The 23,731-nt window shown below is 46.2% G+C and overlaps 1 protein-coding gene across 5 annotated transcripts in view; it reads right to left on the bottom strand.

Annotated features, from left to right (window-relative positions):
* SASH1 (SAM and SH3 domain containing 1) overlaps positions 1-23,731 on the bottom strand; it is a 219,585-nt gene that overhangs the window by 13,665 nt on the left and 182,189 nt on the right. For 3 of the 5 annotated variants that reach the window (XM_084889278.1, XM_084889277.1, XM_084889279.1), the window contains 6 exons: positions 18,735-18,867; positions 12,564-12,910; positions 7,039-7,113; positions 5,035-5,178; positions 1,452-1,587; positions 470-639 (listed from right to left, as the gene is read on the bottom strand). In XM_084889278.1, the coding sequence (XP_084745404.1) occupies positions 470-639; positions 1,452-1,587; positions 5,035-5,178; positions 7,039-7,113; positions 12,564-12,910; positions 18,735-18,867 (1,005 nt within the window). Of the gene's footprint in view, positions 1-469; positions 640-1,451; positions 1,588-5,034; positions 5,179-7,038; positions 7,114-12,563; positions 12,911-18,734; positions 18,868-19,028; positions 20,038-23,731 lie in introns of those variants that run through there. The other 2 variants (XM_084889281.1, XM_084889280.1) reach the window with 2 other exon arrangements.

Below are 23,731 nucleotides of genomic sequence, written 5' to 3' on the forward strand. Positions count from 1 at the left end.
GATACCTGGCTCTCTGACTGCCTCACCACCATCCAGAGCTCCTACTGCTTAAGAGAAAGAATTTTTCCCAAAATGCCAGTGGCAATCCCTGCTCTGTGACTGCTTCCTACACTGTGGAATGCCGTCTGCCCCATTTAATGCCGCTGACCACACAGAGCAGGCAGGGAGGTTTCTTTAGCGAGAGAGCCAGACACTGGATCCTGGAGGGCAACAGGAATCCTACAGGGAAGCTGAGGGGGCGGTTCTGGACCAGGAGGATGAGGTGGTGAAGACAGAGGATTAACACGAGCCCTGCCTCTGTCCCAAATGCTGGCTGGTTCTGTTCTGCTTTTCCCTCCAGAGGAGAGCAGCTTATGAAGGCAGCCAAGACATTGGCCGGTATGCACCGCAGGAGCCCAGCACTCCACGCAGGAACTGAACTCCTCCTAAAGAACAAAGAGCCCAGGCCTAAAGCCAGACAGAGACACACCTTGAGCTTGAGAGAGTCTGTGTCGTAGGGACTGGGCGTGAAGTCAGTGTGCACCCTGGCGCGCCCACAGAAGGGGCCTCGGTAGGGGAGCTCCTCATCATCGCCGTCTTCCGACTTGACGCTTTCCCGGTTGCTGGTGGAGGAATCGGTGGTACTCACTGTCTGGCCACCTGTATGGGCGACACAGGGAGAAGGAGGATAAATGCAGATGTTCCGTGGAGAAAAGCAGAAAGATACCGAAGAAGCTGCAGGTTAGGACACGAAGGGCAGAATCATGAGCCAGGACCACCTCGGGACCAGAGCAGGACCCAGGGATGAGTCCAGGGAGGGTCTGAGTTTTCTGAAGGCTGAAATCCAGCCCCTCATGGCGCAGGCAGGACTCAACAAGTTATCTCTGTGATCTGGGAATGCAGGTTGACATCATAAGCCCGGAACATTCGGGCCCTCTCATTGGTCAGGCATAACATTTTTACCCCATCTTCCGGTGAGGAAACACACTCAGAAATGTCAAATAACTTGCCAAAGGCCAAGTGCTTTAAAGTGGTGGATTTAAATGTGGTCCCTTTCCCCATACCATTCTGAGGACACCACCGCCGCTGCCAGTGGTTGACCAACATTCATTGTCAGTGACTTCTATCATTCTCCTCCCTGCCCCCGTCTCTTACTGTGTTGGTCATCATGATCTTGAAGACTTGACTTTTCCTCCTCCACTCTCCAGATCGTTCCTCTGAGATGCTTTTCCTATCTTCTCTGACCAAAATTCATCACCCTCTCCCTTGTGCCACTGCTGTACATCAACTAAACAAAGACAATTCTCGGTCCAGATATTTGGCAGATCTCTCTCTCTCTCTCTCTCTCTCTCTCTCAGCACCCTAAGGGTAGGAGCGTGGGCTTCTTTATCTTTAAATTGCCTGAACCTTACACCCAGTAAATCTGATTTTGATTCCATAGGAAATCATCTACAGTTACAAAGCAGACGTACTCATCGAGCTCTGTCCACTCAGCGAACTCCGAAGACTCTCTACGGAACCTCCGGCTTTGAGCTTGGGCTTGTCCATGTGTTCACTGTCAGGCTGGGAGGGTGGCGGGGAGCCAGGCATTCCATCGAGGCCCGCGTCCTGCAATGGATTTCAACACAATTACGTTTCATCAGAGAGGACAGCTGTCATTTTGTAACTCAAAGCAATTTAGCCCTCAACTAGAACAAATCCAATCCAATTTTATACCCATATTTGATGCCATAGCCAATGTTGGCCTCCTTTTTAATCTATATCCTTGCTCCAGTTAAAAGTCTGGCCTGTGTATCAATTAATTGAGCACTTAAAAATTGTTTTTCATGCTCAATAGAAATTCTTGAAACCCCTGAGAAACATTTATCTACCCCCTTCAAAAAATCCTTCCTTAAAAGCTTAGAGACGCAGCACACTCAACAGTCCAGTAAAGAAGCCGGATTTCAAATGCAGATCAAGCAGAATCCATAGCAATGTGTATCTGGGATCACTCCCAGGAAGTAAATCATCTATTTGAAGGGAAACATTTACTGTAAATATATACACATTCCTTGTGGGTTGTTTTTTGTTTTGTTTTTTAAAGACCAGATTGATATGTCTCTAGTTATACAAATTAATAAAATTGGCTAAGGAAATACCAACTCAGGACCCAGCTACATAGCAAAAATACAATTTTTCAGCCTGGCCAGTGTGGCTCAATGGTTGAGCATCAACCTATGAATCAGGAGATCACGGTTTGATTCCCGGCAGCCAATCAATGATTCCTTCACATCATTGATGTTTCTATCTCTCCCTCTCCCTTCCTCTCTGAAATCAATAAAATATATATATATATATATATATATATATATATATATATATATATATATATAATACTACTCTTCAGTCTATGGTGAAATGTCTATAGGTTTGTTATTATCCGTTGTTCCCAGGTTTTAGTTTGTGTTGTTAGTAAAAAGCTGTGAGGACCCTTTCAGATCGCTTTTGGGATGGCTCTGTCACTGCCAGGCAGCCCCTCCTTTGCACATGTAAACGTAGCACGCTCATTGGGCTCCTGGTGTGACAATGTCTCTCCTCCAAAGTTTGCAGTGAGAATGGTTTACTTGCCACAACAGAAACCTCCCTGGCATCTCACACAGTCATGTGAGCACCAGACCATCTAAACGAAACCTGTTATTTGTGTGGTGCCGAATCATCAGAAGAGCGTTAACAGGATTCTGTGGGTTCTGCAAACATTTAAGGTCAACAAACAGCCATGGCAGCTTCTGATCCAAGACATTGTGCTTCACATTTAAGGAAAGTGAGCAGATGGCCTCAAAAACCATAAATAGAGGTGCCATTATTTTGGAGTTACTGAAGCTACAAAGTATGAATTCCTAAATGTGTTTTTTAAATGTTTTTATTGATTTGAGAGAAAGAGGAATGGGGAGGGAGGGACAAGAAGAGGGAAAGAGGGAGGCTGATGAGGAGGGATGGAGTGAGAGAAGGGGGGAGATACATATAGAGAGCCATCGATAGGCTGCCTCCTACAGGCCCCCCACCCGGGATTGAGCTGGAAACCGGGTGTGTGCCCTGACAGGGAATTGAACTTGTGACCTTTTGGCGCACAGGATGATGCTCAACCAACTGAGCCACACCAGTCAGGGCCTCAATGTATTTTCATTCCTAAATCATAAAATAACACATCCAATTACATTCTTTTTTTTAAATGCTTCTGCTACAAGCACATGTGGTTTTAGGGCTTTTTAAACAATAGTGGTATTAAATATACCTCTCTAATATTGTATGTTCTTAAATGCTTTCAAAAATTATTTACTCAATACATACTTATGGATTCCCTATAAGAACAGGTAGTATTCCAGGTAATGGGCATATTGCAGGTAAAAGTCCTAATCAGAATAGGTGGTATACAAAACCTTGCAACATTCATATTCCCTCCCCAAAAAGCATTATAATAGCCACTTACTCCTTCTCTTTTTTCCCCCCCACTTATGTGAAATTACTGTTTTGGTGTAGTTTAAACAAACAAACAAACAAACAAACAAACAGAAGACTAAGAATACAAGGTGGGTGTATAGTAGTAAAATTATAGGAAAAAAATGTTCAAATGACATTAAAGTTCTGTGCTCAAGCAGAAAACCTCTATGAACGTGAAGCGTACACGAGCTCTTAGTTAGGGGAAAAGCCAACGAAATGAAGTGCCACAACCTGGAGGTGCTGCCTCCCTGGCATGGCAGATGCTCCCCAGGAGAGCAGGGTGCACTTCATTTGTGGTGAGAGATACAGAATCCCCATCGAGCCTACACCCAAGGGCCAGGAAAGGCAAAGAGCACAGAGAACAATCGTAGGAAACACACCGCGGAGGCAGCGACCTCCCCTGCAGGTCTGAGAAGCCGGGGCTGAGAGGCTGAGCACTGTCAGCCTGTGGATGAATGATGTGGGTGCTGCCCTGTACATTGGTGGGGCTGCTCTCCTGCTCATTCTAAGATGCCTCCCTGGCTCTATCCAGTAGATGGCAGTAGTACCCATCCCATCCCACCCCAGTTGTGATTGTCTAAATGCCCTAGGGATGGTGGGGGAGCAAAATCACCCCACCCCTGTGAGAACCACTACCATCTGCTGAGGCTCTTGGGCAGGCTTTGTGGAATCACTAGGTGGCTGGGCTGCCTAGCTGGTGAGATTGATACAAGAGGCTGCTTGGATTTTAGCTTACTCTGCCCACCAGAGGGCAGCAGTTGAGCCCACATTTCCGCTTTCCCTGTTTTATATTTGGTAAGTAAACCAGCATTACCTACATAGTTCAAGTAGAAAATCGGCAGACACTAAAAATCTTCAACAGACCACAAAAAACATATCCTACAGAGGTACCAGAGGGGAGGGCTCTGAAAATCTAAGGGTCGGAATTACCTTTAGTCCCTCCACCCACACAAGATAGAAAATGTCTTTCTAGGGATGGGATTACAGAATTGCAGGGGATCAATTCTGAGTTATCGTAAAGTTGCAGAGAGAGCCAGTGAGTGAACCCATCCCTGTGGAAACATGAATACCGCTGAAGCCCCCTGCCAGCAAGCGCTTTCCGAGTTTACTTCTCAGACTTGCTGTGCGTTTCTACAACAAATGCTACACTGGAAAGGTCTGCTGCCCAAGAAAACTTGAGTGTCTTTTTTTAAGGGTTGATTCCAATGACATCCGTTTTGTAGCAAGGGATTTATTTTAGAAAATAGAATCTTTTGTGTTTAAAATTTGTGTCTTTACTGCACTAAAGAATGCAATTTTTTTCATGTCTGCCTCTCCTTCCATCTGAACGTATTATAAAGTAAGGCCTGTGCTTTGTACTCCCAGCACCAAGCAAGGTGCTGGGATGACCCTAAGTGCTTACTCCATGTTTGCTATATCAAATGCTCGTCTACATAAACTAAGCATGGTCCTGCGCCAGGAGAATGCCAATAAATGTCTGAGTGTTCAGCACCATTTAGAATCTCAGACTGACATCCTTGGCTTTCTTTCCTGGTGTCAGGAGGAACCAGGGGGACTTTTTGCTTGGCACCTGCCTACCTGCTCAGGGACAGAGTTGCTGTACTTTTTGGACATTCTCTTCCTCATTGTCTCTTTCACGGATTTGACCTTTTTTCCAAGAGAGATGCGGGAGGCCGTAGGTGATTTGATGACTTCCTTGTACACAAAATCTCCTTCTTTACCCTGCAAAACAAGAGTAAGGACCATTAATCACAGGGAACGAGGCCCCCAAACAGGCTTTATTGTGGAAACCATTAATGTTGTATGTCTCAGAAAAATCCTGGCATCCCCTAGGATTCTGAAATGTTTCCTGTTAACTGAGTGCGAGGCTATTAATCATTGTTTAACTTTTTTTGCTTGTTTTTTCAACTTGTTTTATTTTTCGATTACAGTTGACATTCAATATTGTTTTTTATTAGTTTCAGGTGTAAGCTATTTATCTTTCTTTTTAAAAATTAAAAGCGATTCACCAAGGGCTCTTGTTTGTTTAGAGTGGGATGTGAAATACGTTTTATTTTATTTAATCTTAGGACATTCCCTCTCCCAGTATACGTCTCCCCCCATGGGAAATACCCACGGGGACTGCATTTCACCAATAGAGTGACAGAGATGAACCAAGGTTCGCATAACCCCAGCAGTGGGGGAGAATAGAAAGACAATGTTACTGAGCACCGAGGACAGTAGTGAGTATAAAATGGGACATCTCAGTCATCGCAGGAAAACACCAGACCGGGTTTGTGTCAGGGTGGCCCTCAGAGTGGTTGGCTTCTGAGTTCATGAATTTCCTTTCCTCAAACAGTTACACTGTGGATACCGCTTGTCTTACTTTTCACTGAAAACAAAACAACTTTCCCTGGAAAGTCAGAGAAAACACACTTTCTCTCGTTTCCTAAAAAGACGGACTACGTAACATTCTTAGTTTACAAATCCATAAAATTTGATGTCCAAATAAAATAGTTTTATTCTTCCAGGAAATTCTCAAATGCTTCAAAAGTCACAGGTGCGTGTTTTCAGCGGACATGTGACAAGAGAAAGCAGTTTCCTGACAAAATGCACGAGGGGAGAACAAAACTGCATGCAGAGCTCACCTGTGTCCCCACGGCCTTCCCAAGGAAACACGGGGAGAGCATGCACAGCACAGGGGTGACGTGGCCCCACCCTGGGATCCAGAAGCAGCGGGCCGGGGGAGCCAGGAAGCTCAGCCCACAGAAGACTGGTTTGCTTTGGCCCCAAGGAGACAGGGTTCATCCCAGGACACCCCGGATCAGAAAGACCTAGGCTTAATATGGGGCTGTGTAGTTGGCCTATGATAAAACTGGTTTTCAGAAATGCTGGCAAATGCTCTGGAACGCAAATCACAGGCTCCATCCTTTGGCCTTGATTGTGTGCAGCAGCCATGCTCACTTAAAACCAGTGTGAGCAGACACTAGGGTGAGACTAGCATCTGGATGTGTGACTTGGAGGACACTGGGAACACAGGCACTGAAGGAATGGGGCTACTCTAGGGAGAGATGGAGGCCCAGGTGGTCGTGGTCGGTTCCCGTGGAAAAGAGAAGTGTCTATAAGGGAAGGGAAGTAAGGGGAGAGGGGAAGGGTGTGTGTGTGTGTGTGTGTGTGTGTGTGTGTGTGTGTGTGTAAAAGGTGAAGGGATTAAACAAAGAAGAAAACCTCACAGACATAGAAAACAGCATGGTGATGACCAGAGGGAGAGGAGGTGGGAGAGATAGAAGAGGGTAAAGGGGGGATAATTGGTGATGGAAGGAGACTTGATCTGAGGAGGTGAACACATACTACAATGTATAGATGATGTATTAGAGAATTGTACACCTAACACCTATATAATTTTATTAAGCAATGCCACCCCAATAAATTCAATTAAAAATTTTTTTAAAAACCTGGGTGAAATAGGGTTTCTTTTTAAACAATTTAAGTTCACTGATGAAAAGATTACTCAGACATCAATTCTCAGAGACTAGACTTGAAACCGTGTCAACCACGTGGCTTGGATCTGAGCCTTTTGCTTTCCCGCTGATGCGTACTCACCATCGGGTAAGCGTTATTGCTGCCAACGTGCAGAGAACGATTCGTCAAGTCAAATCCTCCAAAGCTGCAGGTTCTCTGCGGAAAGGGGAGGGCAGGACAGTTAGGCTGACGCCGGCCAGCAGTGCACCGACCCAACGCATTTCCCACTTGCAGTACGTCACTGAATCACAAATATGTTACAGGATGGAAGTAGGACGAGAAATGGTAAGAAAAAAAAAAATACATGATTCATGTTACTAGGAAACTTGCCACTGGAACTGTTGCCTACAGAAGAGGTCCAGAATTCCCTAAACATGCAAAAACCCCGCCGGTTAAAAAACCCCTAACCAAAAGTCACCCGTGTTTCCCTGTCTTAGCAACAGGGTTCCCCGCCCAGCCCCCTTTAGATCAGCTGCACTCAGTAGTGACACTGAGGGCATCCATGTGCTCAGAGGGTCTTGGAAACTCAGGTCCAACGCCCTATGGCTCTGCCACTGACAGCAGGCTTTCTTAAGAGACTCTTTTGTTTAGTTTTAAATCGGTAAGAAGGGGGAAACTACAATAGGTTATGTTTACAGCAGTCCAGTCAGGCCAACAGGGTTACTCATTCATTGCTTTCCTGACCTAGCCAAAGAGGCTGGTAACTTTCCCATCTAAATGACCAACTTCATCAATTATGACTCCTTTTTTCTGAGTGTATCAAGATGCCACATTTGCCCAGGAAGAAAGAAGTTGATTCAGTGACTGTCTTTGACCACACTCTAATTTAACAGGGAAAACACCAATGTTATGAAGAATAAAAACCTTAATGTTCTTGCACTTGGTTTCAAACTTTACGGAACTGCATATATTTCCATGATTTTTATATTTCCAAAAGGACCATCTCCACAGCTGCCCCCCAACCCCCGCCTTCCCAGCAAAAAAAAAAAAAAAAAAAAAGTCTGTAAGAGAAAAGAGAAACTTAAAGCTCACTAATTCTTCTTACAATTGATTCTCTTTTTTTAAGCAACTGGTAATAAAAGTTAAATAGCAGATTTGGGCTCCATAATTTGTACAATCTATTTCTCAGCGAACTCTAGTTAATAGATGTTAAACAGAAGAAATTAATGTACAGCACAATACAGTACAACCTGCTTATTTAAAATAAATGTACTGCCCTACGCAGTTTGGCTCAGTGGATAGAGCATCAGCCTGCGGACTGAAAGGTCCCGGGTTTGAAGCCACTCAAGGGCACATGACCAGGTTGCAGGCTGGATCTCCAGTAGGGGTCATAAAGGAGGCAGCCGATCAATGATTCTCATCATTGATGTTTCTATATATCTCTCCCCTCTCCCTTCCTCTGAAATCAATAAAAATATGTCTAAAAAACAAACACATAAAATAAATATACTTTGGATATATATTAATTAAGTGAATTGATAAAGAAACATCCAGAAGGAAAATGCTTAGGTTTTTCAAAATACAGATGTGGGTCCAAATTCTGGTTCTGCCACTTATTTGCTGTGTGACCATAGGTAAAATACTTCAACTCTCTGAGCTCTGGTTTCTTCATCTGCGAAATACCACCTGTAGCATAAATTCGAAGACTTCTAGCTCACTATCTGACACAAAGCAGGGAGGGGTCTCTGAGAATATTGATTTCTGGCATTACTTCTCATTAGGACTACACTGAGAACTGTAGCTTGTCCCAACAATTGTAATACTGATGAAGCTTAGGCTCAGGCAACATTCTAAACATGCAAATGAAGGACTAGAGCTTAGTCTGTGCCGTGCATTCTGGGAGCTTCAACTGTAAAACCAGAGCATCCCAGGAATGGGTCAAAGAGAGACAGCAGGTGTGGAGGAGGGAGGCCAGGAGATGCAGGTGTCACGGGAGGTCTTTCGGGATCCCCAACATTTGGGATGGCACAACCACCCTCCTTCACCACAGCCATGTTGCTGTTTTAAAGGACCTACCACAGGCATGACATCCAGAGAACATATTTTTATTTTATATTAAATATCGATGGGCAAGCTGATTTCCCTTATAACCAACTTAACTAGACCTCTATCTATTCTATAAAAAAACAGAAACCTTTTTACACCAAAAAACGCCAAATCCCCTCATCTGGAGAGTGGTGTTAGGAACACTTCTCCAGGCTAATTTTCAACATTAATTTCCCTCTCCAGCTCATAATGCCCAATAGACTTCTTCCTTTTTGTAAAGACAATCATTTTATTGTGGCTCGCTTCCTGTGAGGCAGGGCTCACAGACACAGCATGGCACCCAGATGCCTGCTCGGGTTATGGCTCGGCACTTCCCTGCTTTGCATTCCAGCTTCAACTGCCAGGCTGGAGCCCAGCACGCTATTTCTGATGCATGGGAACTAACTGACAGAGCACTTATGTGGAAATATAGCTGTAATGAATCAGAAGCTCGTTTATATCCTCGGATGCCTGCTGTATGCATTTATCCCTAAAATGAAAAGCTCCAAGCGTGAACTGCCTTTGTGAAGCACCAACTAAAACCTCTCCCTGAGATATGCTAAGATATCTGGGAACAATTCCTCCGTATCATTGCAGAGGAACAAAAACTGGAACAACGAACGCTGCTTGAACTCATCTCTCCCCTTTCAGTGACATCAAGTAGATCTCAAAGCATCGCCACCCTTTCAACAGAAAAAGGAGATTTCAGAGAGAACAGTGAGATCTTCGGCTTTGGCGGTCTCCACGGATGAAGCCTAAATGAGGTTTGTCAAGGGCATCACATCTCATGTCCAAGTAATCGTAAGGCTTTAGGTAGATGCTTGTGGGTGAGGAGAGCCGGGCAATGGAATGGTCATGCAGTTGAGGACATGTTTTTTGGGGGGAGTTAGGGTTGAATTTTTAAAATGGACAAAATTCCAAAATGTCATGCATGTCTGTTTCACCAAACAAAAACTGAATGATCAAATAAAAAGCAAGACAAGTGACCATTTTCAGTGAATACACAGCATTATCATTTCCCTGAGGTTTCATCAAGCAAATATGGCTTTTTTTTTTTTTAAAGATAAAAAAAGATTAAGGTTGAAGATTAAAGGACACTGCACTTTTGGATAAAATGAAGGAGATATATGTCAAAAAGAATAGGAAGAGCTCTTTAAGAAATTATGTCTTTAAAAAGAGAAGGAAAAAAAAAAAAAACCGGTTTGATGTTTAACATTATTTGCTCTTATAGTCTGATTAGAAAATTTTGTTTATCTGATTGTACAACTATACTAACAATAAAAGGTATGTGCAAACTTCTAATTTAGCATCAAACATATATTTCCACAGGTATTAATACTGCCCAGTACTGCCTCAAGTTCATAGCGCCTTAAAAAAACCAACCTCAAGCTGACACTTGGAACAGAGATTACATAATGCCACCTTCACAGGGGAAAAAACTGCTCTCGTGTCAGTGAAGACTCAATCACTGTCCCACGGTGTTATTTAGCACCAAATCTTAGAAACATAACTTCTGGACAGAAAAACTTGATAAAGTTTGATCATTAACCTGGTAATAAATAATATGAAGGGCAATGAACAGATCCAAGTGCTCCATGTGAGAAAATTCTCATTATTACATGATTTAAACTCACGAAGCTGAGTCACCCACTAAGAGAGCAGAGGTGACTCTGACCATCCAGCTCCTGTCCAATGGCAGAGAGGCCCATAAACTGGGCAGAGCACTCCCACAGGTAAAAAGTAAACTATCCCAAGATTGGTTAGCCACAAAAGACATGTGGGTCAGAGCTGAGTGAGTGAGAAAAGGAATTGTGTTATTTTACAACAGAACAGGACCACTGATCATTGTTGCCATGATGTGGAAAGAACGAGAAGAAATATTGCCACTAATAGTATTCAAAGGTTTGCAAGACTGTTAGGAAAGTGAGAAGATGGAAAATGAGACCTCGCCAGAAGGTCAGCATGTGCAGGGATATTTGGAAAACAGAAGGGGTAAGGATGGAAGGACCTTTTTAGGAGAAGGTCATCGGAAGGGGATGGATGGCACTAGCCAACCAGCCTCCATGTCCACAAAAGGAGAAGTTGATTGAAGGAATTTAAGTCACCATAACCACCTGTGGAAGAACACCTCACTCCTGACTGGGAACAAACCCTGGAGAAAGCCCTCACAAGAGGCTGCCATGTAGTCCATTCCTTCGGACCTTTAAAAGGGGACACAGCCGACAGTCTCGAGGGAAGGAAGCAGGGCACAGGCGACACAGGGCCAGGAAACCACTCCTCCTCCATCTGGGCAATGTATATGGGCTACCATGCAAAACGGAAGTTGGGTGGGAATTTCAGGGGGGCAAGTATCTATAGTCTCCAGTTCAGAATAAGCCAAGCCCTGACGATAAACTTCACCAAAGTGCAATAACCCAGTAATAAAACTGAAAAATGCCTTATCCTGTGAAAAGGAGCACTTCATTCCTTGCTATGTATAGAAGAATGGAGCAGTGGAGGACATTTCAAAATAGTCGCTCCTTTGATTAAAAAGCGAAGGGCGCCAACTGGACTTAACTAAAAAAGAGCTCCAATTCTCTTCCCTTTGGATGTAAGAATTTTTCCATTTGCTTCTACTGATAAAAGAAATAAACTTGACAAGCGCTTCCAAATCACCAATTTGGTGATTTGGGATGATGGCGATCTTTCCATGAGCTTAGCTCCCATTGTTTTAATTAGCTGAAACAATAAGCCTCTCTTTAAAGGGCAAAACACCCTCTGTTTTGAATCAGCCTCTTTGAGGTCAAGTGACGTGATGGCTGGGAACGAAGACAGCCACCCTCGACGGAGGCCAAGCCCCACCCCGGGGACGCTGGGAGCCCTCCTCTGGGTCAGGAAAGAGGACCCACGGGAAGGAGAGGGCTGGACCTCGGAGAAGAGGATGATGGCACGGGCCCTGGCGTTAGGAAGCTCTGAGCAGAAGAGTGGGGAGGAGGCCAAGCCCCGCAGAAGCTAAAAGCCATAATGCTTGACCACACCTCAGGGAAAGGACAAGGCCGTCCTGGGGGGACACCCCCGGGAGGACTCACGGACTTCTGGTGGATTCTCAAGAGAACCCTCTTAGCACAGCGGTCCACCGTGGCGGCCCACTTCCTCCTGGCCTCGTCCTCCTCCTGCAGCAGCAGGCAGCGCCGCAGGTCCCGCTGCTCGGCCTTGCCCAGCGTCCTGTCTGAGGCCGGCCGCACCAGCTGGCTCAGGTTCAGGTTCAGGTGGCTGTACAGGCTCCGCTCCACCACGTAGGTGATATTGACCTCGCTGACCGCGGCGGGGCGCCCGCGCCCCCTCCTGCCGGGGCCGCCGCAGCCCCCTCCTCCCCCTTTGGGTCTCTGCCGCAGCAGCTGCAGGTCCCAGGGCGCGCCGGGGGCTCCTCTGCGGGGCGGGGGGCGCTGGCAGAGGAAAGCCCGGGAGCAGGCGTAGTTGGCGTCCGTCTTCTTCAGGCGGAGCTGCTTGCGGACGCTCTGCACCTCCTCCAGGGACACCAGGAGGTGGTGCCTGCGGCGGTGGTGGCCGTCACAGAGGCACAGGCCGCCCTCGGTACTTACCCCGTGGCTCAGGGACCCCAGGCTCTTCTTCATCTCGCCCTCGGTCAGGGAGCGGGACACCTTCTGGGCCTTGTCCTCGTCCGGGTACGAGAAGAACGTGCCCATCTTCTTGGGGGGCTTGATGAGGCCCCGGCTGTCTCCCTTGCTGAAGGTTTTGACCAGCTTCCGGCCGGCGGCCCAGGCCTCCAGGTTGCCGGGCGATGGAGAGGTGGCGGAAGGGTCCGCGTCATCTTCCGGAGGCTTCTCGGGGGAGCCGTCGAACAGGAACGGCTTCTTGTGCACGCCCGAGTACAGGGCGGCCCTCTCGTCCAGGGCCGGGGGGCTCTCAAACACGGGCTCCTCCCCGCCTGCAGAGGGGGCAACAGACACGGTCAGGGCCTCCACCCGCGCCTTTGCATTCGCCCCCAGACCTTGCCTCACGCACCCCCACCCAGGCAAGGGAAGTCGTCCATGCAGAAACCACAGGGATGGCCCTCCCTGGGTCACTCACCCCTTCATCAACCGGCTCCCCCTTAAGTAAGGCCCATGAAAAAGGAAAATCAAACTGTGCCAACAGAGGGCTTCACACAAGCTTGGTGTTAAAAGGTTTCAGGTGTGTTTTTCTCTCCTGCTCTAAACATCTTTGGAGACCAAACCCCTTACCAGACCTATTAAAAGTGCCTTTGGGCCAAAACCGGTTTGGCTCAGTGGATAGGGTGCCAGCCTGCGGACAGAAAGGTCCCAGGTTTGATTCCGGTCAGGGGCATATACATTGGTTGCGGGCACATCCCCAGTAGGGGGTGTGCAAGAGGTAGCTGATCGATATCTCTCTCTCATCAATGTTTCTAACTCTCTATCCCTCTCTCTTCCTCTCTATTAAAAAAAAATCAATAAAGTAGATTTTTTTTAAAAAAGTGCCTTTGGGAAATCTAAACCAGTCATTACCACGGTAACCCCCAGCACTCGCAGTACGTAAGTAGCCTCCCCAGCTGGTTACGGGCAACCATCCCCAGAAGCTGGAACCAGACCCCTTCCCTTCTGAAAGGCCGTCCTATTGAGTCTGGTCGCCTCCTCATGCTCAGGTGGTGGTGAATGCCATGTGGCAGGCGGCGACGTTTTACTGGCACGTGTGCCATCTCAGTGATGAACTCACCAAGGGAGTCCAGGTGTGGAAACACCACCACAAAGGGGTGTGCCCAAGAAGTTAGGGAACTGAGTGACCCCAGCCAGGCTGTCCCATCCACTCAGCCCTGCTAGAGGCAGCGGCGGCCCTGAGGGGCAGGGGCCTGCGAGCAGCCCCACCCGCATCCCACGGCATCTCAAGGACACGGCTGCTCCCTGGAGCCTTCGCCGGGGCCAGGTACCACGCCAAGCCCTCCGGAGCCAGAGGAGAGGTCTGGCTGGACTCGCTGGCAGGAAAACCGATGTGAACAGATGTGAGAAAAGAAGTAGGTCAAACTGTGGGTGTAGTGACCCTCACTGGCTGAGTCCCTTTAATTATAAGGAAACTTTTGAGCAGGACAGCTTTCCACCAGCTGAACTGTGAAGAGGAAAAAGCACAAAGTTTCCTGGAACAGAGGGATGGCACTAAATATACCAGCTGGAAGGAGGGTGCCAGTGTGTGGTTAAGTGTCGGAGATAAAGGGAAAGGACTGCTCGCTTCGGGGGGGAAGGGGGGTGGGTGAGGAAGGGGCATGGAAATGAGTGGATTGGTGGCGGTCCTTTAAAATTCCAAAAGTTTCTTACTCTTCCAATGGATTGGAATTACAGTGCCAAATATAAAGAAACAAGTACCACTGCTATTAAGCACAAGCCTGGACTGACTCTGAAGTCAAGGAGGAGGTGGTGGAAAGGGGGATTCAAAACTATGCCCAGGCGAAACTGGTTTGGCTCAGTGGGTAGAGCGTCAGCCTGCGGACTGAAGGGTCCCGGGTTCGATTCTGGTCAAGGGCATGTACCTTGGTTGCGGGCACATCCCCTGTAGGGGGTGGGCAAGAGGCAGCTGATTGATGATTCTCTCTCATCAATGTTTCTAACTCTCTATCCCTCTCTCTCTCTCTTCCTCTCTGTGAAAAAATCAAAATATATTTAAAACAAACAAACAAAAACAACAACAACAACAACAACTATGCCCAGTCAAAAATTCTCCATCATCTGCAGGCCAAACCCACTCAACTCAAGAGTTATTCCCAGACCTTCCCGGAGAGTTCAGCATTAGGGTCCAGGGTTCTGACGGGAATGTGCCAGACCAGAAGCAGTGTGGGAATATTGTGAGTGTTTCCTGCTACATCCTCAGGACATCTGACTGATCAGGTAAGGAGACCAAGGGTCCCCGAGTTGCCGCAAGTAAAATGGCAACCTCTTCTACGTAGTCTGCTCTCCCACCAACAGACTTTCCCCCCAAAAGCAATCCAGTCACAGACCATGGCCTTTCCTGCAGCCCAGGTGTCCACGGAGGCATGCAAAGGCCCTTATCTACCCATAGTCCTTAGGGGCTTTGGGAAATCAGGTGGGTGGACTAAATAGTTTAAGGACCAGGCACTCAGTCGTGGGTGAACATTTTCTGGGCTTTGTCCTTAGGGCTGTCATCAGAGATCCCAATACTTCCGTGTCACCCTGGAGTCAGAACCAGCTGGGGCACGCACACCCACAACATATGTAGCTGTACTCCCGGTTCGGGGAGTCAGCATCTGGTGGAGGGTTTGGAGACAGTGTGGCAAAGGTTTGCACAGTGGCCTTATCAGCCCTGTGCTGAGGGCAGGCCTCACGTGGCACGGGCTCTTCTGTATGCCATGCCCAGACCCTGAAATCCCAGCCTGCACCGGGTTCCTTGGGTTCAGAGCATCACTTCCCCATTCTCGTCTGGCTTGAAAGTACAACCATCCTACTGAGAGAACGGCAATCAACAAAGAGCTCCCTCCGTCATCACTTAGCACGATATGCTTCACACACTGGCCTTTATCTATTTTATTCAGCAGAGACCAGAACATAGAGGGAAAGGTGCCTTTGACAGAACAGGATGACTTAATGCTCAGAGAGAGCACCGATTGATGCCCTGGATTCCGGCCCTGGCTCTGCCACTCAGCATCTCCCGACCTTGGGCAATTACTTCCGTCTCGGGGTCTGTTCCTCACTGGTGATCAGGCCTACGTAGCTTTGCAATACCTACTGCACGGGGACTGAGAAGATAAAATTAAATAAAAGGGGGTATGTGATGGTACTCTACATGCTGAGAAGCACTGTACAAGGGCGAGTGATTCATTATGAGGATACAGATGAGCTGGAACAATGAGGGAAGGCGGTGGGAGGGCATCGCTCAAGGAGAAAGACACAGAAATGGGCAAAGGGCACCGACCTGGCTTACAGGTTAACATTGTCTCGGGTCACGGTGCCCCAGATAAGGACTTGAAACTCGAGTTACAAGGGTGAGTCTGGGTGAAGGACTGTGACTCTGCAGGCTTTCCCAAGCCTCCAAGGCAGGGGGCTGGGGCAGCGTAGCAGCAGAGTGGAGACCCAGGATGGAGAGCCAGGCTGCCCAGGCTTCATTCTGTGTCTTGTGCTGGCTGGCTCAGTGGGCTGACCTTGAGTAAACTGCTTCACCTCTTGGTGTCGTAGTGTCCTCCCTTGTGCAATGAGTATGGTATTAGTCCTGCCTCTGGGGGCTAGTCTGAGGATGATATAGCAAAAGGAACATAACATCTGTGGTTTTTAGGAAAGTGCCTGGCATGCAGAACGGTCTCGGTAACTAGTCAGGCAACTTAGCATTGGCACAGGCACGCAGGAAGTCAAAAGGATCCCACTTTGAAGGTCTGGGGCAGAGGGCAGGGGTTCCTGGGAGTGTGGATCTTAACTGCTGGCAGTAGGGGCCAGAGTAGAAAGAACCCCTTCTTTTGCTGATGAGGAACCTCAGAGAGTTCTATCACGCAGGGACTGGAACGAGTGCTTGCCTGGCAGGGTGTCGGCGACAGCCTGACGCAGATGCCCCAAGCTGCACACACACACCTGGGACCTCTCCTGGTGATACCAGTAGGCCCAGTGAGTGGTATCCCCGCTCCCCAAGTCACTTGGGACTCTGCTCACCGAATCCATCTTCCATCTGAGATACCTACTCACACGCAGATGAATTAAAAAGTTCAGAGTAAGCCGAAACTAGTTTGGCTCAGTGGATAGAGCGTCAGCCTGCGGACTGAAAGGTCCCAGTTCGATTCCAGTCAAGGGCATGTACCTTGGTTGCGGGCACATCCCCAGTAGGAGGTGTGCAAGAGGCAGCTGATTGATTATTCTCTCTCATCAGTGTTGCTAATTCTCCATCCCTCTCTCTTCCTTTCTGTAAAAAATCAATAAAATATGTATTAAAAAAAAAAGTTCAGAGTAAGAAGTCACTTAGGTCATTACTGAGCTATCTCTTTTGGTAGGTTTTTCTTTTCTTTTTCTTTTTTTTTTTTTTTTTAAACTATGTCTCTTAGAGTTAATTGGATTATTCATTCTGAGATAATTATGGGAGTTAGTGTATTTCTGTATTTTCACCAATGTTATTCTAGTGGAAAAGGCTTGCCTCAGTACACAGGACTGTCATGTCTGAAGGGGCTAACACTAACTACTCCATCATTTTATCTCATGTATGGTCAAGAGGCACCAATCTAGTTGGGATGTTTGGATTTAATTTTGTCAGGTGTGCATGAGTTTTTAAATGCCATAACCAGCCTCCCCCCTCCCCACCCCCCCCACCCCCCGCCAGGTTCAATGATGGCAACTCCATGGGGTTCTAGTTAATATCACTAACGGACACCGTGTGTGCGTGTGTGCGCGCGCGCGCGCGTGTGTGTGTGTGTGTGTGTGAGAGAGAGAGAGAGAGAGAGAGAGAGATTTCAGGAAGAGTTGCCACAATAAGGGGAAATCGTGACTGGCAGACAGGTATTAAAACATCCAAATGCCACAGGAGGATTGCATCAGGAAGGAAACAGAATTACCATGCAAAGAAGCCACCCAAAAGAAACCCAGAAATTAGCTACAACTCTAAGTTTATGAAATTGGCCATAAAGCAGACCTCTCTCCCTCTCCCCTCCTTTCTTTCCCCTTTGAACTCCACTCTCCCACAGTAACCCCTCTACCTTCAAAATTCCTCTGGGGGACTTAAACTAATAAATAATTACAGCAAATTAAAATAAAAATAGCAACAATAACAACAGGAAACCATCATTTACGTAAATAAGGGCAATTCCCGTTCCCTCCACAGCTCGGCTTCATTATGTACGAAAAAAAGAGAGACCTCTCTACAAGGACACTTTTTAAATCTACACGTTTAAAAAAAGCTGAAATTCCTCACGATGTAGGTGTGACATTTCAGCAACACAGACATTCTTCCCAGGGTTTGTTTCAATTCACTTATCATTTTCCAAATAGGAAATCTTATCCTTTTCTCTTTGGGGGGGGAATTTTATAAGATGCTGCTGCAAATGCACATTACTAACAACAAACGAGAGACAGATCGGTTGTGATTTAAGCTGTCGTAATTACACTTCAAAGGTTAACTACTCCTTCCAATAAATCCAAGCTCCTACCCGCCTTTGACATTATTGCTTCATTGGACAAGTGGCTTAGGCAGCAGAGCAGCTCTCAATGATCCACTTAGCGCAGAAGATCCTTAAAGCCTCATTTGAACCGAGGCTTGAGACAGTTTACAGGAAGAACGCATCATCCCTCAGAGACGCGAGGGATGTGAAGAGCCTTAATTGCCAGATGTTTGTTTGAGATGGATGCAAATCAAGTTTTGACTAACTCCGCTGGGCCAGAGCCACTGTCCTTTCAGGGGCAGAGGCTTATCCGAAGAGGAAGTTATAAAACCAAAAGTTTATATAACATAGTATAAGCTCAAAATGAAAGCTATGCCACACCGCGAGAAGATGTCACTGTCACAGACTAGCCCGTTCCCATCTTTGTAACTAGCATTTCAAATACTAAGACCCCCTCCCACAGACCCACCCCCCAAATTCTGGACACCAGATCCTTCATCCCACAACCTGCTGAGCATTGCCCTGCTAACATGCAGCCCCAGTTCTCTCTCTGCCAGAACTCAACCCATTTTCTACTTGAAATCCTCTTTTTTCTCTGTGGAAAAATGAAGTCCGCATGACTAACTCTGGAATAAGCAGGGTAGCGTTTTCTTTTTTTTTTCTTTTTTTTTTTTTTTACCTTCAGTGCTGGGCTTTTTCATTTCATCCACCCTGATGAGTTTCTTTCTCACTCTGCGGGTGGAGTTCACCAGCTTGTGTAACCTCTTAAACTTCACCGACTCCTCGGTCTCATCATCGGATTGTTCTCTTGACTGGCAAAGAAACAAAAGAAAAGTTAATCAGATCATTGCCGGGAGCTTTGCTCCTGCAGCTGGGGCAGCCCGGCCTCACTGCTGGCATGCACTCTGGCAATGCTGCAGCGGAACCTGGGGCACCACCAAATCTGCCCGACAGGTTCCTAAGCTCCACCTACCATCTTAAGGTCTCAGGAGTGGAGAAGCAGGTCCTAGGCAGCAGGACACACACCCTTGCCCTTGACAGGCATGTGGTGCATTTTGTCTCAACTACTTCCCGGTCCCCCAGTCAGGAGAACTCTGCAGGCCTCTCTCTCCAGGGCTGGCCCTGTAATTCCAGTTTCACTGCTGCGGTTTGGGCCAGGCTCTCATCTGTCTGGCCCATCAGGACTTGCTGTTGAAACGTGGTCACCAGCTACTTCCTCAAACCAAAATTCTGTTGACTTGTTCCAGTCCTTCCCCCGAAAATCAAAACCATCAGGGCAGGAAAAAGGGAAGAGATGCAAAAAGCTGCCTTCGGGATCACCCGTGAGGACCTCCTGCCACCTCTCAGCCATCCCTCCGGCCTCTCCCAGCTCCTTCCAAGAGCTCAGCAGGCCCGGGCGAGGACAGCCCCTGCATTCCTCCGGCGAGGGACAAGGGAAAAAGCTGACCTTTTCAGCCATACGCTGCAGTCCATATTCCCCAGCATCCCATTCCGTTTTTGCAGCGACTCAAGTATGCTCAGCCCAGCTGTTTTCCCTCAAGTCTCCAACATTACAGAGAGCGAAAAAAATCTCCCTCCGCAGCAGTGACCCAGGCAAAAAACAATCCTTTCCTTGTGATCAAAATGAGGGTTTCGCTTCCAAGTCAGTTCCAACATTCAATACGCAGCTTCCTCTGCTTTATCTGTTCGAAATGTAAAAGACGCAAAGACATCTCCAACGAAATGGGCTGCCCCTGGGCCGGCCGCATCCCAGGAGCACAGAGCCCCGAGGCGCAGGCGCGGCACACCCTGGGCAGCTGGTGCGACTCCAGCTCCTACTGCACATCCTGGCAACAGCTCTCTCCCCATTTCCTCAAACCCACTTCCCTGAGGGAGCAGGGAGAGGAGTGCCTCCACTGCAAACCCGCACACAAGCCACATCTCTGAGCACAGGTTCCGTACGGAGACTTCCCTCCAAGAAATGCACTTATTTTATTTTTTTAAATATATTTTATTGATTTTTTTACAGAGAGGAAGAGAGAGAGAGAGTTAGAACATCGATGAGAGAGAGAGACATCGATCAGCTGCCTCTTGCACACCCCCTACTGGGGATGTGCCCGAAACCAAGGTACATGCCCTTGACCGGAATGGAACCCGGGACCCTTCAGTCCACAGGCCGACACTATCCACTGAGCCAAACCGGTTTCGGCAAGAAATGCACTTATTAATCGTGACTTTATGGCTGATTAAATAGGTAACCAAGAATGAGCGCAGAACAACTCAAGAGGAAATGGGGGTGGAGATGATATGAATTTCTTAGGTATGAAAATGGTGCCTGTCATGAGTCTGCACATATTTCTACAGCACAGCAGCTCTTTGGAGGGATAACTACAACCCAGTTCCTGGCCTCCTTCTGGGGGCTCCCAGCCTGTACTCTCTCCCTGCAGGACTGTAGGCAAATCATGCACCACTAAAGAATAATAACTACAACCCATAAGTGACAAGTCATCGGACAGGGATATTTCTCCGGCTTCCCTTCTATGAAGAGTATCAATATCCACAGTCCATTCCTCTAAAATTCCCAGAGAAAGTGTTGCACACACATCTCAAAATTAAGGTTAACTACTGGTTACCTGGTGATCAAGGATAGGAATTAGACCTAGCCAGTTTGGCTCAGAAGATAGAGCGTGGGACTGCAGACTGAAGGGTCCCAGGTTCGATTTTGGTCAGGGGTACATACCTTGGATGCAGGCTCCTCCCCAGCCAAGACCTGGTTGTGTAGGAGGCAATCAATGGATGTGCTTCTCTCACATATATATTTCTCTCTGTCTTTCCCTCTCTCTTTTCTACTCTCTCTAAAAATCAATGGAAAAAAATATCCTCAGGTGAGGATTAACAATAAATAAATAAATATGCAAGCAAGCAAGCAAACATTAAAAAAAAAAAAGAGAAATTGCACTCCCAGGTATTGGGAGGGGTTGGGGAGGAGGCTATATTGCATGCTGGTAATTAGGCTTACTGCATTTGGCCCAAAACTCAAAATGTAAGACAATTACAAGGAAATAAATATAGCTCCTACTCTATAATGATATTGTCTGGTTTGAATTTCATTTTTACTTGACTGAATTGTTATGTACAATGAAACGGTTGCAGTGGTCAACCAGAGGAATGAGAACTTGGTCAACCCTCTTTCTGGGTAATTGGCACCTGAACAAAACCACAATGCGTGGAATTACGCACAAACATATAAAAACATTCTGCCTTCTTGATGTATCTCAAAAGCCAGGCAAGTTTAATGGAAGAATAATCAACACCAGGTCATAGAAAGTCTCTATACATAATGGACAAACCTAAAATAGGTATGTAGGTCTATAACCCTCAAATTAAAAAATCATGAAAATGAAATGAGCATCTTGTTTATAATGAATCTATAGGAAGCTACATTAGAGGATAAAAATCACTGATGTATTATATATACCTCACACCTACCTTGGGGTTGCTGATGAGTGGTGGTGATGGTGTGGGTGTGTGTGTATGTGTGTGTGTGTGTGTGTAGGAAACAGGGGAACTAAAAAGAGAAATGGAATACAGAAAGAACACAAAAACCTTCAGTCCACAAAGACACAAATCTTAAAGAGGAAACAGGCACAAAGACACAAATCTTAAAGAGGAAACAAGCCATCAAAGGGAAATTTTCTGGGAGAAATAAAAAATAAAAAAAAGTGAAACCAGGACAACAGATTTCAAGGCAAAGACACTCCCCCGCCTTCTCCACTCCTAATTTCCTCTGCCCAGATTCACTGTGGTGAAAAATAACATATTCCAGGTACTTATTTAATTGCTTTCACATGGCCCATCTACTTTTAAGAAACAGAAGCTCTTCAGAACTTTGAACTAATGGTTACTTTTCTTTTAAAAAAATGAATATTTTGGAAGTGTTTGCCTCTGACAAAACACAAATCACAGCAACCAATAACTTTCTTTTTTCTATTAAAATACATTTTTTATTGATTTCAGAGAGGAAGGGAAAGGGAGAGAGACAGAAATATCAATGATGAGAGAGAATCAGTGATTGGCTGCCTCCTGCACACTCCCACTGAGGATCGAATCTGCAACCTGGGCATGTTCCCTTGACTGGAATCGAACCCCAGGAGCATCTGTCCACAAGCTGATGCTCTATCCACCGAGCCAAACCGGTCAGGGCACCAGTAAGTTTCTTTGCATTGCCATGTTTTTAATACTAGACAAGATAGATGCAACACAATTTGTATAAAGAAAATGTAAAATAAAACCATATATATATATAGTAAAACATATATATATATATATATATACCGATATATATATATATATATATATATATATATATACACACACACACACACACACACACACACACACACACACATATATATTTCTTTTTTAAAATAGAAAATCTCTTAAGTAGCCTAGAAGTTACTGGAGCTGAACAAGGTATCTGAACAATGTTTTTTATTGAGGTGTTGACTTCTCACTTCCTCCAGAGTCCAGAGGAAAAACCATTGTGAAATATTTGCCTTTAAAAACTTCTCTCCAGCTGAAACTGGTGTGGCTCAGTGGATAGAGCGTCGGCCTGCGGACTGAAAGGTCCCAGGTTCGATTCCGGTCAAGGGCATGTACCTTGGTTGCGGGCACATCCCCAGTAGGGGGTGTGCAGGAGGCAGCTGGTCGATGTTTCTCTCTCATCGATGTTTCTAACTTTCTATCCCTCTCTCTTCTTCTCTGTGGAAAATCAATAAAATATATTTAAAAAAAAACAAACAAAAAAAACTTCTCTCCAACTGTTTTAACATAAAGACTGTAAAAGGCATGCATTTCTTTTAAACTTAAAAGTTCTTTTAAGCTTAAATTCCTCATTTCATGTCTCTCCTTTTAAATAAGTAATGTGTCACTTCCCAAATGCTGGAAGTAACATATTGTGTCTTTTTATTCAGAAAATATACCCAGATATGGGGGGGTGAGAATTTACAATTTTTTTTAAATATTTTTTTTTATTAATTCCAGAGAGGGATGGAGAGGAAGAGAGAGAAATAGACATCAATGAGGAGAATCATTGATGGGCTGCCCCCTGCAGGCCCCCCACTGGGGATAGAGCCTGGCAACTGGGGCATGTGCCCCTGACCGGAATTGAACCTGGGATTCTTCAGTCTGCAGGTTGATGCTCTATCCACTGACCCAAATTGGCTAGGGCTACATTTTTGTTTTTTTAATTAAGAAATCTTCCCACCGGGAGGAACTTGGTAGAAGATGAAGGAAATCTGCGCTGTATATGAATGATTGATTCCAAAATAAATTCAGAACTATTTTAAGACAAGTTTTAAATAACTACAGTGAAAAAATGTCTAGATTTTATATGCATTCAAGAGATGGTCTTTCCTCCCCTTCTCTGTCCTGCCCCAGGACAGAGTACTAAAAATAATCATCTGCCTAAAACCCCCCACCTCTAAACTTTTAGGAGAAAACGGCAATTAATTTATCCTACCAAAGGATGTGGAAAAGTGGATTTACAATATTATAAATACAAGCATTTGATTCCCAGTCTCTGTATTGCAGATTTTTCCAACAGAAAGCCCATAGGGCCCAGCGTTTAATTACTTTGGCTAACGCTATATGCAGTAATTCTGCGGTGAATGCTCAAGTGTTTCATTTCTGGTTTCC

The sequence above is a fragment of the Pipistrellus hanaki genome, assembly GCF_964339955.1.
Source record: "Pipistrellus hanaki genome assembly, chromosome: 7".
In the NCBI taxonomy this organism is placed as follows: domain Eukaryota; kingdom Metazoa; phylum Chordata; class Mammalia; order Chiroptera; family Vespertilionidae; genus Pipistrellus; species Pipistrellus hanaki.